The sequence below is a fragment of the Fukomys damarensis genome, unplaced genomic scaffold (assembly GCF_012274545.1).
Source record: "Fukomys damarensis isolate Sample0158 unplaced genomic scaffold, DMR_v1.0_HiC HiC_scaffold_24, whole genome shotgun sequence".
Classification (NCBI taxonomy): Eukaryota; Metazoa; Chordata; class Mammalia; order Rodentia; family Bathyergidae; genus Fukomys; species Fukomys damarensis.
This window is the reverse complement of record NW_022900936.1, coordinates 63,333,795-63,347,752: the sequence shown is the minus strand read 5'-3', so window position 1 is coordinate 63,347,752 and position 13,958 is coordinate 63,333,795. Positions and strand designations below refer to the sequence as shown.

The following is a 13,958-nucleotide window of genomic DNA, read 5'->3' as shown; positions in this document are numbered from 1 at the left end:
TATTGTTGGAACTTGCTTCTTGATCCATTCTGCCATTCTGTTTCTTTTGATTGGTTAATTGAGACCATTTACATTGATGGTTATAACTGATACGTACAGTACACCCTCAAGTTACTATCAGCCTGACATGCAAAGAACTTGGATTATGACCAGAATTTTAGTTTTAACTTATGTGTTAGTTACTTTTCTCTCACGGCTCAGACAAAATACCCAACACCCATAGTTAAATGAGAAGGGGTTTATTTGGCTTACAGTTCATCGAAGTTTCAGTCCATAATCAGCTGGCTCCAAGGCAGGAATGGCAAACATGCAGAAGAGGAGCAACATGATGTGCCAAAGGCTGCAAAGGTAACACAATAGTTTAACAACATCTTTCTGCCCCTTTTATCTTATTCAGACTACCAGGATTAAGGCAGTACCAAACTAATTGCTCAGGTGTAGTGCTTTAATAATCACACACCCTTAACCCCAGCTTCACACATTCCAGATTAAATTACCTGTGAAAAAGAAAGTCCCACTTCATCTGCATGAGGCTTGGGGTGTTATTGACTACAAACCATAATAGCTTACAAAGTCTTCAGTTCTGACCTAAATGCCTGCCGCTTGTGTTTCCAGATGGTCTCGGATACAGATTTAACCCTTAAAGAGTTCTGGAAGGAACATGATAACCCCTGTTTCACCCATTTCAGGTTAATTCAGAAATCTTGGGCTAATGTTTCTCTAAGGACACTGAGATCTGCCTGTATACAGGAGAGAGACTTTGAAGGCTGTATAGAGGAGTCTGAACCTTCAAGTGACCAATATGAGTTACAACCAGCCCTTGAGAATGAATTGAGTTCAAAAGTCAACAGTCTACTGTATTGAGTTGCCCTTGTCATATTATTTTCCTGTTGTTGGTCTTCTTTCTTTCTCCCATGTTTAATTACTTGCCTACCTGGTAGATTCATTCTGTTTGGGTTCATGCAGTTTTAGTCCTTATTATCTCTCTCTAGAATGTCCTTCAGAATATTTTGGAGCACTGATTTGGTGGTTATAAATTTCTTGAGTTGTTCTTTGTCATGGAGGTATTTTACTTTTCATTCAATTTTGAAAGATAATTTTGCAGGGTACATCAATCTGGGCTGGAGATTGTTTTCTTTTAGAACCTGAAATACTTCACTCCAAAATGTATCCTTAACTTGAGGGTTTCTCTTCAGAAGACTGCTGTGATTCTGATGGGCTTTCCTATATAGGTGATCTGTTTCTGTTCTCTGACAGCTTTTAATATTCCATTCTTGTGTTAAATTTCTGGAATCTTAACTATTTTATGCCTTCGTATAGATTTTTTTATTATATCCAGTTGCAGTTCTATATGTCTCACATATCTGTATGTTAAATTCCTTTGTCATTTTCCAGGCTGTGTTTTATGCTATTGTTATTACTGATTGTACTAGTTTAGCCAAGGTGACACAATTGTTTTAATCAGTTGTACTTCTTGGTATTTCAAGACTGTCGTTGCTCGAGGGTCATAAACAATACTCTAGGTCAGTGCCAAAGAATGGGGCTAGGCCAAATAGGTAGCAACTTCTCATCCCCAATAAATTGAAGAGATAGGATCTTGCAATTGATTCAAAAGCCAAAAGCCAGCTATGCCTAGAAGACATCTCTGAGATGGAATCATTTCCTAAGGGTTCTCAATACTAGCAATAAAGCTATCTGCCATAAGCAATTAACAAGCATCAACCCAGGAATTAAAAGTTTAAAAAAGAAGAAAATGAGAAGACAGAGAAGCAAGATGCAACCCCAGAATTCCAGCTCACAAAAGGCAAACCCAGGAGGCAGAGGTGGAACAATTTGAAAGCCACCCACCTGGACTCTCTGAAGCAGTAACAGTGTGAGTATCATAGCAGAAGAATGAGACTCTACAGAAAAATCAAGTCAGAAATAATCTCTCAGACAACTACAAAGATGGTGACCATAATGAAGGACACTGTTCGTAATCTAGAGCAGATCCAGATTTTAAAAAATAGAGAAGTTTAGGAAAATGATGGAGAATATGAATGCCCAAATAGGAAAGAAATGGAGTTCATAAAAAAAGAAAGAAAGAAATGGAGTCCAGGAAGCAGATTCAAACAGGATACAATATCCAGGAGATTAAAAATTTAATTGAAACTATACATAGCAGAATGAACCAATGTGAGGGCAGAATATCAAATATAGAAGACAGGATGGTGGTTATGAAATGGCACTCAGAGGGCAGGCAGATCAAGGAAGAGAGTAGCACTCAGAATTGAAGGGAAAAGCTGGTTTATTTTCACTAGTGGGCCCAGCAGAAGTCACTTTCCACAGTCTGAGCCCCATTTCTCCATTTGTTCTCATATTTATCTATTCTTTAGTCAGGGTGGGAGAACAAGAAGAATTTTACAGAAGCAGAATTTAGCAAAGGACAGGGAGGTAGAGGTAAATGTTGTTTTTACAGTTTGTCTTTAAGACATAGGGAGTTAGGCAGCTGTGTTTCAGCAGTTCATCTCCCACGCACAGTGACCTTTGTGGGTTTAGCAGAAGGAGCAAGCTTCAGCCTTGAGACCATCAGTCTCTGCCAAGCTTTGAGACTGTCAGTCTCTACTCTTGTCTCTTGTTTCTTCCATTTTAGTTAGTGATCAAGGAAAGATATCTTAAAAACAGCAAAGGATCACAAAAATCAATCCAATAGCTGCTAGATGATGCAAAGAAGAATAACATAAGACTGACAGGAGTCTCTGAAAGAGTAGGTGATAATTCACATTAAAAAAAAAAACCTGTTTAGCAAAGTAAAAGCAAAAAGCTTCCCAAGCATGGAAAAAGAATTTGATGTACAGATAAGTCAGCAGATATTCTTGATAAGAGCCTGGTTTTTGAGCCCTTGATGGTACTGGGGAGCCCTACTGAAGTCCCGCCCCCTCAATTAGGTTTGTGATGTAGAATGAAGACAAAGTAGTAAAGGAAACGAGGCCTGGGAGGCCAGAGCTTCTGGTGAGCAAAGGCCCTGAACCTCTGGATTTGCCAGTATTTATTGAGCACAAAGCAGAAGGGAAGCATATGCTCTGGTACGTGGGGTGATGATCAGAAGTACTGATGTGAGTGAGGCCTAGAAAGAATGGAACAAATCATTTATGCAAGAAGTGAATCTTAGGTTAATAGGAACTTGTTCTTTCTCTTAGATTAGTATTACCTTTTCATAGAGGATGAGCAAGAATCATGGGGTCTTCAGCCACAGATAGGCACTATCAGCTAATACAGTGTCACTGAGCTGGGTTAGTCTTGACTGTGGCCAGTGGTACATAGAATTCTCTTTCTGCATACCAGCTGTAGCCATTAAGCTGTTCACTTAAGCCTTAGACCAGCTCTGAATTAAAGTATAAGCCAATTTTTATAAGCCAGTTGAATATAATAAAAGCCCGCTCAACACCAGCTTAAGGTGACCTCCTTCAGAGGGCTTCTCTGCTCTTTGTGCATGCTTTCCCTGGAGTGACCCCTTTGGCCTGGCCCCAGAAAGGGAAGTTCAGCATTGATCCCCCCACCAACCATGACCATATGGACTAGATCTGGGACCAAGATCTCTCCAAAATGGGCCTCTTCCCCTGGGAGGAGTTTGGAAACTCAGCAGTGGTGCAATCACTGGTCCCCTGGATCCTAGAGGACCTAAATGACTTAGGGTCACCAGGCTTTTCATTGGGGAAGGGACCAAATGCTGGGTGGTCCAATGGGACTCTCATCTTTTTCCTCTCCAATTTCTTCCTTATTGGGAAGAGGGAGCTGCTATGGCAGCAGTGGTGACTGCTGCTGATTCTGCTTCTTTTATTTTGGTATTGTATTTTTAGTGTTTTGAGACCAGGTCTCATTATGTAGTCCAGGCTTGTCTTGAACTATGTAGCCAAGGCTGGCCTCAAACTTGTAGCAAACCTCCAGCCAAAACCTGCAAGATGACAGAACACACACCACCATGCCCAGCTAATTATCTCATATATTTAATAAATGTTTTCCTCAATAAAATTAAAGCTTAGGAGGGCAGAGGTATATTTGTTGAGTAGTATAGAGCTGGTACATAGTGATATTAAATAATTAAGAGCTGAATGAAGGAAATGTTATGGCCTGTATCTCGAGGTTCCTCCCTAAAGCCTTGTGCACCCCTAGGTGGGGCTTTTTGGAAGTGGCTGGATTTAGGGTGTGTGAATATGGATTGAAGGTTGTGGTTACTAAATGAGCCTTCCAATTGGTTTAGCATAGTTTTGACTATAGATTATGTGAAGCCCACCCTAGGTATTGGTAGTACCATCCAATAGGCTTGTAGTCTTGAGTGGAAGAAAAGAGAAAGGAAGGCTCATTGTTGCTGCTGGCTGCCTCCTACCAGACCTTCCATGGACTGTTTCTTCTCTGTGGCCCTAATCTGCCATGCTGCTCTGCATTGGAGCCAGCTGACTATGGCCTGAAACCTCTACAAACTGTAAACTGAAATAAACATTTCCTCTTTTAATTCATGAGTGTCAGGTATTTTGTCCCAGGAAGGAAGAAATAACTAAGACAGGAAAGATGCTGGAGAGTCAGTAGAAAAGTGGCAAAGGAATTGTAGTGTATCAATCTAGGAAGCAATGAGCAGAGCCAATATGAAAATAATGTGCAAAATTCCTTATGCCCAAGAGCTGAATACAATGAAGTTATGTAATGAAATATGTTGAGTTGTATATATTCATGAATGAAAGATCTCTGCTACATTAGGATACCAGGAATATTTGAGAATATTATTAACTTTTGTTAATAGTCATTCTGGCTGTATGTGGCTGGGTTATTCTCAACAAATTACTCAACTTGTTTCCTGCATAAACTGGGAACCATGGTAGTATCTATCAAAGCACTGTCAGGTTTTTATGCACACTGGTCCAGTGTCTATTAACAACTCTCAGTAAGATTTAGTGAATCATATGATTAATATGAATGGCTTTCTGTTAAAGGGTTTAAAGTCTCTGGAGTGGAAGAACTCACATAAATGTTCATTTTTGATACTCTAGTACCAAAGCATTGGCAGTTTCTGAATTCATCCTGTGGTTATTCCCCTCCTTGTGCGTGTGCGTGTGTGTGTGTGTGTGTGTGTGTGTGTGCGCGTGTGCGGGCACTGTGGTTTGAGCCCAGGACCTGGTGTATGCTAAGCATGTACTCTACTACTGGACCCAACTTACCTCTTTATCTGACACTTCTTCTCTATGGGAAAGCCATTCTTCTACTCATTCATAAACCTTGAGATTAAAACCCAAGGTCTTCATGAAGGTATTCTTGATATCGATACACCATCATTGCACATTGTTCTTTACCTTGTCTTACATGGTATCTCTGGACCTTGGATATACTTTTTTTTAAATGTCTAGGCGAGAATTTCAATGAACTGAACACTATTATGGTATACATTCCACTATACATTGTAATTTTATTGCAAGAGAAAGTTTCTCATGTGGGCAACAGTGTACATCCTGCCAACTTCCAAGTGGCTGACACACAACATCTACTCTGCTATACTTTAGATCTAAAATGTCCACCCAAAGTCACATGTATTCAGAGGTAGGGCTCTTAGAAGGTGATTGGATCACGGGGCCACTATTTAATCAGTGGATTCATCCAGTGATGAATTCATGTGTTTCTAGGAGGTGAGACATAATTGGAAGGATGAGTCACTGAGGGTATGATCTCCAAGGGTGTATGTAATCTTGTCCTCTTTACTTTTGTCTGCTTCCTGGCTGTCATGAGATAAGCAGTTTTCCTCTGCCATGTCCCATCACCATGTGGTTTCTGCCTTGAAGCCAGCAGACCCTAAACTGAATCCTCTGAAACCATGAACACAAATAAATCTGTCCTCCTTTAAATTGTGGGTATCAGATATTTTGTTCCATTGACCTGAATGCTGACTAATACACAGCTCCTGTGGGGTCCACTGGGTCTTTGGGGGAACATGTTTATAGCTGATTATAATGGCTTCTTTCCCTAAGAAAGCTATGGGAGAAGATATTAAGAGAGTGTATTCAAAAGGAAGGGATGGGTGAGACTTGGAGACTCTTCAGAAAGCATTCCCTGGGCTCAGAACTTCAGAGGAATGACAGGCCAGTACTTGGGCTGCTTTCTGTTACAGTGCTTGTCACAGCTCACCTGCACTGCATCCTCCATACCCTGGAGAATGGAGTGCTATTCCCATACAAGTGCTTCACCTCAGTCTGATGCAGCTTCAAAGGTCTCTTGTCAGGATCGCCACTGTCCGTGTTGTAGTACAAGTGATTTAGGACAGGTTGTGGCCAGCATTCACATAGCCATTCATACACTCTGTCTCCACTTGGTTGCTATCCCCGCCATTGCTCTTCACTGTGCCTCTCCATTTCTGTGGAATACTAGTGGAGCTCCACCAGTGACTACCTCCTTGTCTGTCTCAACCTCCACCTCTTCTCTTGTGGAGTACCTGATCTTACTGCTGTCACACGGAGGCTACCCAGCCCTTCTGCTATGTGAACGACTGCTGTGGCAGTCTCTTACTAGGCCATGTGATAGTCGTAGAAGGACTGAGGATATCCAGCTTTGTTATCCGAAGAGCTATGAAGTAGAACCGCAGTTGGGAAGTAACATTCTGAGACATGGCTTAACGATTTGGGCTCCTGTACCGAGTGTTGTCCTTAGATGCCAAACTCCCCTCATCTGTGAAATGGAGGCTATAGCTTGTACATGGCCACCTGTTATAATCCGTGACACAACAAGAAGGATGGCTATCGACAGCGGCCAGGGAGGAAACACGTTGGCCAGCGGTGGACAAGAAGGCGGAAGCTCAAGGCACGCCCGCTGCCGCGACACAGTGCGCAGGTGCTCGCCATCGCTGCGACTCACTGCGCATGTGCGCCTGGCAGGGTGGGCGTGCCGGCTCCCCAGGCTGCGGGTGTAGCTGGAGCGGTAGGCGGTCGCGGAGTTGACATCATCGACGTGCGCTGCCACGTCTTCTCATCTCCGTGGTAATGGAGGCTGAGGATGAATGCTGACTGGGCCAGGCTCTGCCTTTATCTTTAGCTGTGGCTCTGGCACTAAATTGGGGTCGGGGTCTGAGTTTGGCAGTCTGAAGCCTGCACACTTCTCAAGAGGAAACAGGCTGTGTGCAAGCAGCCGGTTTGGATCTCTTTATCGTGGGGAGGGAATTTCTTGCCTGGGGTCCTGTCTACAAAGCCTCCTCCTCCTAGGGATCCCGCCCCACCGGCCGGACCTCCTCCATGCGTGAGTATTAACTTGCTGTTGTGATGTCCAACTGTCCTGGGCTTTGGCCCTCTGGAGTGCGCGGCGGGGACAACTATGGAAACAACCTGTTGAAGTTTGCGGTCTCTTCTACCCTCATCACATACTATTTCCAGCCCCATCCCATTGTTTTGCTCCTCATTTTCTTTCTCTTTGCTTGTGAATTGGGCAAAGATAGCTCTGCATCCAGTAGTTTGAATGGTTTGTCCCACCTGGTGTTTGTTACTCTGTAGCCTAAGGTTATTAAGGAATGAGGAACATTGCGTCAGTCTGTAGTAACGTTTTGAAAATCCAGGATTTTCCATTGTGTGATTCTTCCGTTTTTAGTTGGACAATATTTCTTAGGAAAACATTTAGTCTTCATATTGGTGAAACCATGATTTTTGCCAAGTTTGATGAAAACATATCTTTGTTTCAGTGAAGATCTTTATTACTGGCCTTTTCATGTTGCAGTTTCAACAATTTCTACACGATTTTACATCAGTTTTTTTGGAGTATCTCTTTGAGTTCTTTCGGTATTCTCATCCTAACATGGAGAGACCACTTAAGACACTTTTTAACTTTTAAAAGAATTAAAAGGGCTATTTGTGCCCATTCATCCATCTTGGCTAGTCCTGCCAAAATCCTCTGTAGAACAGGAGACACCTTTTGTCAAAGTGAAGAAATATACTCAGCGGATAAATGACTCAAGTTCAGATAATATGTGATACATCTTATCTCTGAATCCAGATCCCTTGATAAGAAAACCTGACATTTTGGTCAGTGATGATCCTCCTGTGTTCCAACTGGCTTAACATGAAATATTATGTTGGGAATCTGTAAATTGTGGTGTTGCCTGTAAACTTTCACCAGAGTGAAGTATCTTGCATATGATACAAGTCAAAAGACTTGAATTGTGACTTGCCAGAGGTTGGATCAGAACTTATGCTTCTGGCCCATTAGAATCTGAGTAGTCCTTTCGTTAGAATAAATTAGATAATAGACACTTCAGAGCATTTGTTTGAAAATACAATTTTACAAGTTCTGCTCACTCAGTTTTTCTGTTTTTCTTAAACATATAACTTTACAAATAGTTAACTGGTATTTACATTTTTCTTTTTTTGTTGTTCAGAGTTGAAACAGCTTCACAACCATTAACCTGGGTTGCAGCTACAGGTGGCACTGGAACCAGACTGGTCCCCGGACATGCCCGGTGGAAGGAGGGGCCCTAGTCGGCAGCAGCTAAGCCGTTCAGCTTTACCTTCTTTACAGACTTTGGTTGGTGGGGGTTGTGGCAATGGAACAGGCTTGAGAAACAGGTAAAAAAAGAAATAAAGCTATGCATAATCTGTAATGTTCTTTGATCAGTAAAACTAACATAAAAGGCATCATATTAAGATACTATCTTATCAAGCTTTATTCTTTTTGTGTGTATGGTACTGGGGGCCTTATGCTAGGCAAGCACTCTACCACTGAGCTATTCCTCTGTGCTCAAGCTTTATTCTTGATACTGAGGTGGATATTCTGCCCTTGAAGACTGGATGCTGAAGCATTCTAGAATATTTTGGCAGTAGAAAGATATGATATGGAGCCTATAAAGTGAGAATGGAATTAATGTGAGAAAGTGAAAAATAATGGAAATAAAGTCTTTATAGATGGGGAGGGCAGGGAAATGGGAAAAAAATTAACCAAGATTGATTATGTAAAGGTATAAATTTCCAGCAATTAATGTCATTATATTGTATATTAAATGTACCAATAAAATTAGTGTTTTAAAAAAGTAAGCAGTCTAAGGTTGAGAATCTAAATTCTAGTCTTCTGGCTATCACCCTTTTGGCTGTTAGAAGGAGAGAAAGATGAGTGTCAGAGAACAGTTTGAGGCAAACGTGATCACTTATCTTACTGGCTTTTTTAGGAAGGCAGGGGCAAATGAAAACCAACACTTCCTAATTACAGCTGCTTGATAGACTGAGGCTGGAGGATTAAGAGTTCAAGGTGAGCTTGGGCAACTTAGTGAGACCCCCCCCATCTCAAACTCTGGGGGTAAATGACTCAAAAAAAGGATGGCTAACATGAAATTCTAAAATTATGAGTCAGATTTCATCAAGGGTTTTAAATATTGTTTTGTCAAAAATAGTCTCATATTAATAGACTCAGCAGTACCTTAAACATCTTCATGTTGTTTTTTGAGAGAAAAGAATTTGGTCTTTTTAATGGAAATTTTCAAAAATTAGGATGAGTGATTTCTTTTTTGATGGGGCAGGTGTGCTAGGGATTGACTCCAGTGCCTTGCATATGTAAGCCTGTAGCTCACTTAGAGCTATACCCCAGTCAGAGGGTGGATTCTTTTTTATCATATTAAGGCTAACTCATACCATCAGGCTTGAATGCATAGCAATGCAGAGATACTTTTACCTGATCAATTCTTTGGTCAAGATAATTTTTGCCAACTAATTTCTGCTTCCTCCCTAAATACAAGTGTGTTTTTCTTTTGTTTGATTGCTTGTCCGTTTGTTTGTTTAAACCCCTTTGGAACCAAGCACTGAACTCAAGGCCTCGTGTATGCTCTGCAGGCGTTCTTCTTCATTCCCGTTCTTTAAAAAATTTTGCTAAGTTCAGTGAGTGGGATGCAAACATTTTTTGTTGAGACAGGGTCTCAAATAGTTCAGGTTCAGGTTGGCCTTGAACTCACTGTGTAGTCCAGTTTGGGCTTGAACTTGTGATGATCTTCCCATTTCAGTCTCTCAAGTGTGGATGACAGGCATGTGCCACAAATGACTGCTTTGTTGCCGCTTTTTTTTTTCTTTTTGGTGGTACTGAGGAGAGAAGGGTGTTCTTCCACTGAACTCCAGCTCTTTTCATTTTTTTACCTTGAGGCAGAGTCTTAGTTGCCCCATCTGGCCTTGAACGTCCCATCTTCCTATCTCAGCCTCCCATGGTGTGGGCCACTGTGCCAACTTTTAACTGAGTTTAGCAATAGGTCTGTATTTTCTCTGTTTTCACTGTAGCTCTTTCTTTTTTTTTGCTTTGAAGGTTCTAACTATGCTTGAACCCCTATTCTCCACCCTCCTCTGTTAACATTTTTTAAGCAGTTAATTTCATTAGGGTGGAAAAATGTATTTTTCAGCAGATCAAAGTGAAAGTGATAATTGTTCTTGGTTTGAAAAGTTATTGAAACTATTATTGAGTGATAATTTTGTGACATGCTTACCTCAAGAGATTATTTTGGGAACAAACATTTCTTTATTTGTTTTGTCATGGGAAAGAAGCAGCTGGACTGTGTAACACCTGGGAAAGGTGTATAGAAATAGAGAAAAAATAGTAGATGGCTTAGACCAGTGATGGCAAACCTTTTAGAGCTTTCAGTGATAACTGACAGCTTGCTGTGGTATGCATGACATAAGTTTGCCATCACTAGCTTAGACTATAACTTTAGGAAGATAGATGCGTAAAAACAGTATCCAGATAAGGAGAAATTATTTTTGGAGTATCTCGTGTGTTGATGAGAGGAATAGAATTGCTTATGGTGGTATAAATATGCATGATATACTGGATGTGATTCTGCAAGGTATGGGTTGTTTGGAGAGAGCATTTACCCTTGTTTCATAGGTGTTTGTGCTTGTTGGTGAAGTTAAACTTGAAAAATGTCAAAAAGCTAGTTAGGTGATAACAATCAAGATTAAATTTTGGGGCTGCACCTGTCTTGCAAGCACAAGGTTCAGAGTTCAATCGTTATATCAAAAAAAAAAAAAGGTTTGAAATCCGTATTTCTTTTTCTGCTTTCTCCCTTTGGAGAAGAGGAATTTTTCTTGAAAATGTGTTTAGATGCTTGTCCTTTCCAAAAAAGAGGATGTACTTTGTATTTCTAGGTTTCTTAGAGGGCTCCTAGTTGAGGGAGTTTATTTGAGGAGGACTAAGAGTCTTTTCTTAGTCCTTGTGTAGCTTTCTTAATGACATTCCTGAACCTATCCAGATAACTACTGCTTTCTGTGTCTTCCAGTTCCTCTTTATGCTTTTGAATCTTTCTTTACCCATTTGTTTTCCTAAATTGTACTGCTTGCTGGCTCCATAGGACAAGTCTTAAGTCTGCTGAGTTACTTTTTTTTTTTGGAGATACAATCTTGCTATGTAATTCAGGTCGGCTTTGAATTCTCTAAAGTCCACTGGGCCGGCCTCAAACTTGGAATCTTCCTGCTTTAGCCTCCCAAGTGCGGGGATTACAGTCAGGTACACTGTGTTGGGCTTGTACACAAACTTTATATGCAAAGACATAAGGTGTTCAACATAAACCTCATTGTTTATACAGTTTATGCTTAGTGACCCATTCTTACTATTTAGGAAGTTTTATAGCAGAGGAGGGATGTGTTTTACACAATTCCCAGATGCTAGCCTTGTAAGCAGGCCTAATGACAGCTATATTGAATACCTGATTTCCCTTGGGGAGTCTAGAATAAAACCTTTGATTTTCTGACAAACTCTCCTGGTGGACAGTATGTGTCTTGTCGTAACTCATTGCTGTTGGAAATAATTGCAATACTGGGGATAGAATCCAAGAAATTTTCACTGAACTATATCCTCAGTCATTTTTAAATTTTTTATTTGAGATAGAGTCTTGCTAAGTCACCAAGTTGCCCACTCTGAGTTTGGACTTGAAAAAATCTTCCTGCTTCCCAGAATGCTGGGATTGCTGATGTTCAGTGAGTCAGCCCCAGAGAGGATATGTTTGAACATCTTAAAAGTCTTTTTTTTTTTTTTTTTGAGGTGGTGTTGGGGTTAGAACCCAGGACCTTACACATGCTAGAAAAGTGCTATACACTGAGCTATTCCCCCATCTCTAAAAGTCCTGACGGATCATTTTTTTATCCTGAAGGATAAATTTTAAAAGTCTGGAAGAATATCAGTGTGTGTGAGTAGTTAAAGAAGGAGATTATGGAGAATATTGGATGTAAAGGGAATAAAGGCACAAAAGAACAGTTTATATGTTCCCAGTAGTAAATAACATGGATATCAGGGTGTATGTACAGGAGTGCTGAGCTCAGGTTGCTGGGTTAAACAGAAAGCCTCATAGATCTGACAGTTTTCAATATTATCCCATTGGCAGTGCAGGGTCATTAAGGAATTTTAGGTAAAAGAGTAACATTGGAACTTCACCTTATTCTTTCTTTCTTTATTTTTGAGACAGGTTCTTGCTATATAATCCTGCCTGGCTGGGCTACAATTCACTACAGAGATAGGCTGCCCTTAAACTCGTGATTCTTTTGCCTCAGGCTCCCAAGTGCTGGGATTAGAGGCATGTCCAGCCATGCCCAGCAAGTTTCGCTTTAGAAAGACTCTTGGGAGCAGGTTGGAGGGTTGGGTGGAAGTAATGTTGAATTTATTGAGGATTACTACAATAATTTAGGGAAAATTGACGAATGCTTGAACCAAAACAGTGACTTGAGAGGGGGAAGGTACACTTTGAAGAAAGTTCTATAAAGTGAAATACAGTTTTTTAGAGAGTGATTGAATATGAAGAGTCAGAAGAAAAGCTCTAGCCTAGGTTTCTTTCTCTATTTCTTTCTTGCTTGCTTTCTTTTCGTACCACAGATCAAACTCAGGACCTTGTGCTTGTGAGGCAGGCACGGTGCCACTGAGCTAAATCCCCTGCCCATAGGCTTCTTTTTTTTGAGACAGGGTCTGGCTGTGTAGTTCAGGCTGGTCCTTGGACTCACAGTGTAGCCCAGGCTGGCCTTGAGCTCACAGTGATCCTCCTGCCTCAGCCACTTGAGTACTGGGATTATAGGCATGTGCCATCGTGCCCAGCCTAGACCTAGGTTTCTGATTTGGAAAGCTAATAGGTGGGCCATGAATTAGGGTTAGGACTATGGGAGGAATATAGATGTGTAGTAGGCAATAGTATAACATGGGTCTAAAACTCAACAGTGAGTCCCATGGAGAGAGATTTCAGTCTTTGGTATGCAGTAGCTTGTGGAAACCATAGGTCACCAAGAGAATGATTTAAAAGGGGAAAAGAAGGAAAGAGAATCCCAGAATGGAGCCTTGGGGAACAACAGTAGTTAAGGAGTAAGTGGGAAGCAGGAGCAGGCCCTTTGTGCTCAGTAACACTGAAGAGTGTCACTATTTGAGTCAACTGTAGTTTTCTCTTTTAGGAATGGTAGCGCTATTGGCCTTCCAGTCCCGCCTATCACCGCCTTAATCACCCCAGGTCCTGTTCGTCATTGCCAAATTCCTGACTTGCCTGTGGATGGGAGCCTGCTCTTTGAATTTCTGTTTTTCATCTACCTATTGGTTGCTCTGTTCATTCAGTATATCAACATCTATAAAACTGTATGGTGGTATCCCTACAATCACCCTGCATCTTGTACTTCACTGGTAAGTTGTTATATGACTTCACATTCTTCATGTCACATAGGCAAGAAATTAGCTGGAATAATCTTTGCATTGAAATTATTTTTCCCAATAATTTTTCTTCAAATAAAATGTTTTTCTATTAAACCTCAGATTACTTTCAGAAAGGAAACCTCATAAGATTATTAAAATATAAATATTCTGTTTGTAAATGGGGAGGGGAGAAGGGGTTGAAGGGAGGGCAGGGACAAGGGGAAAAATGAGAATCAAGACCTATTATGTAAAGGTACAGAATCCCAATGATGAATGTAATTGTATTGTATACCTAGATTGTACCAATAAACTCAATAAAAAGAAAAAAA

The 13,958-nt window shown here is 40.9% G+C and overlaps 1 protein-coding gene across 6 annotated transcripts in view; it reads left to right on the top strand.

The window, feature by feature from the left end:
* The first annotated feature begins 6,929 nt into the window (after window positions 1-6,929).
* The window catches only part of Tmem39a (transmembrane protein 39A), a 28,181-nt gene continuing 21,152 nt past the window's right edge, over window positions 6,930-13,958 (top strand). For 4 of the 6 annotated variants that reach the window (XR_004514236.1, XR_781374.3, XM_010630033.3 and 1 more), the window contains exons 1-3: window positions 6,930-7,251; window positions 8,381-8,567; window positions 13,398-13,620. Coding sequence is in view for 4 of the 6 variants with exons in the window: in XM_010630033.3 (XP_010628335.1) it covers window positions 8,455-8,567; window positions 13,398-13,620 (336 nt within the window). In the remaining 2 variants the exon portion in view is untranslated. Of the gene's footprint in view, window positions 7,252-8,380; window positions 8,568-13,397; window positions 13,621-13,958 lie in introns of those variants that run through there. The other 2 variants (XM_010630032.3, XM_033755919.1) reach the window with 2 other exon arrangements.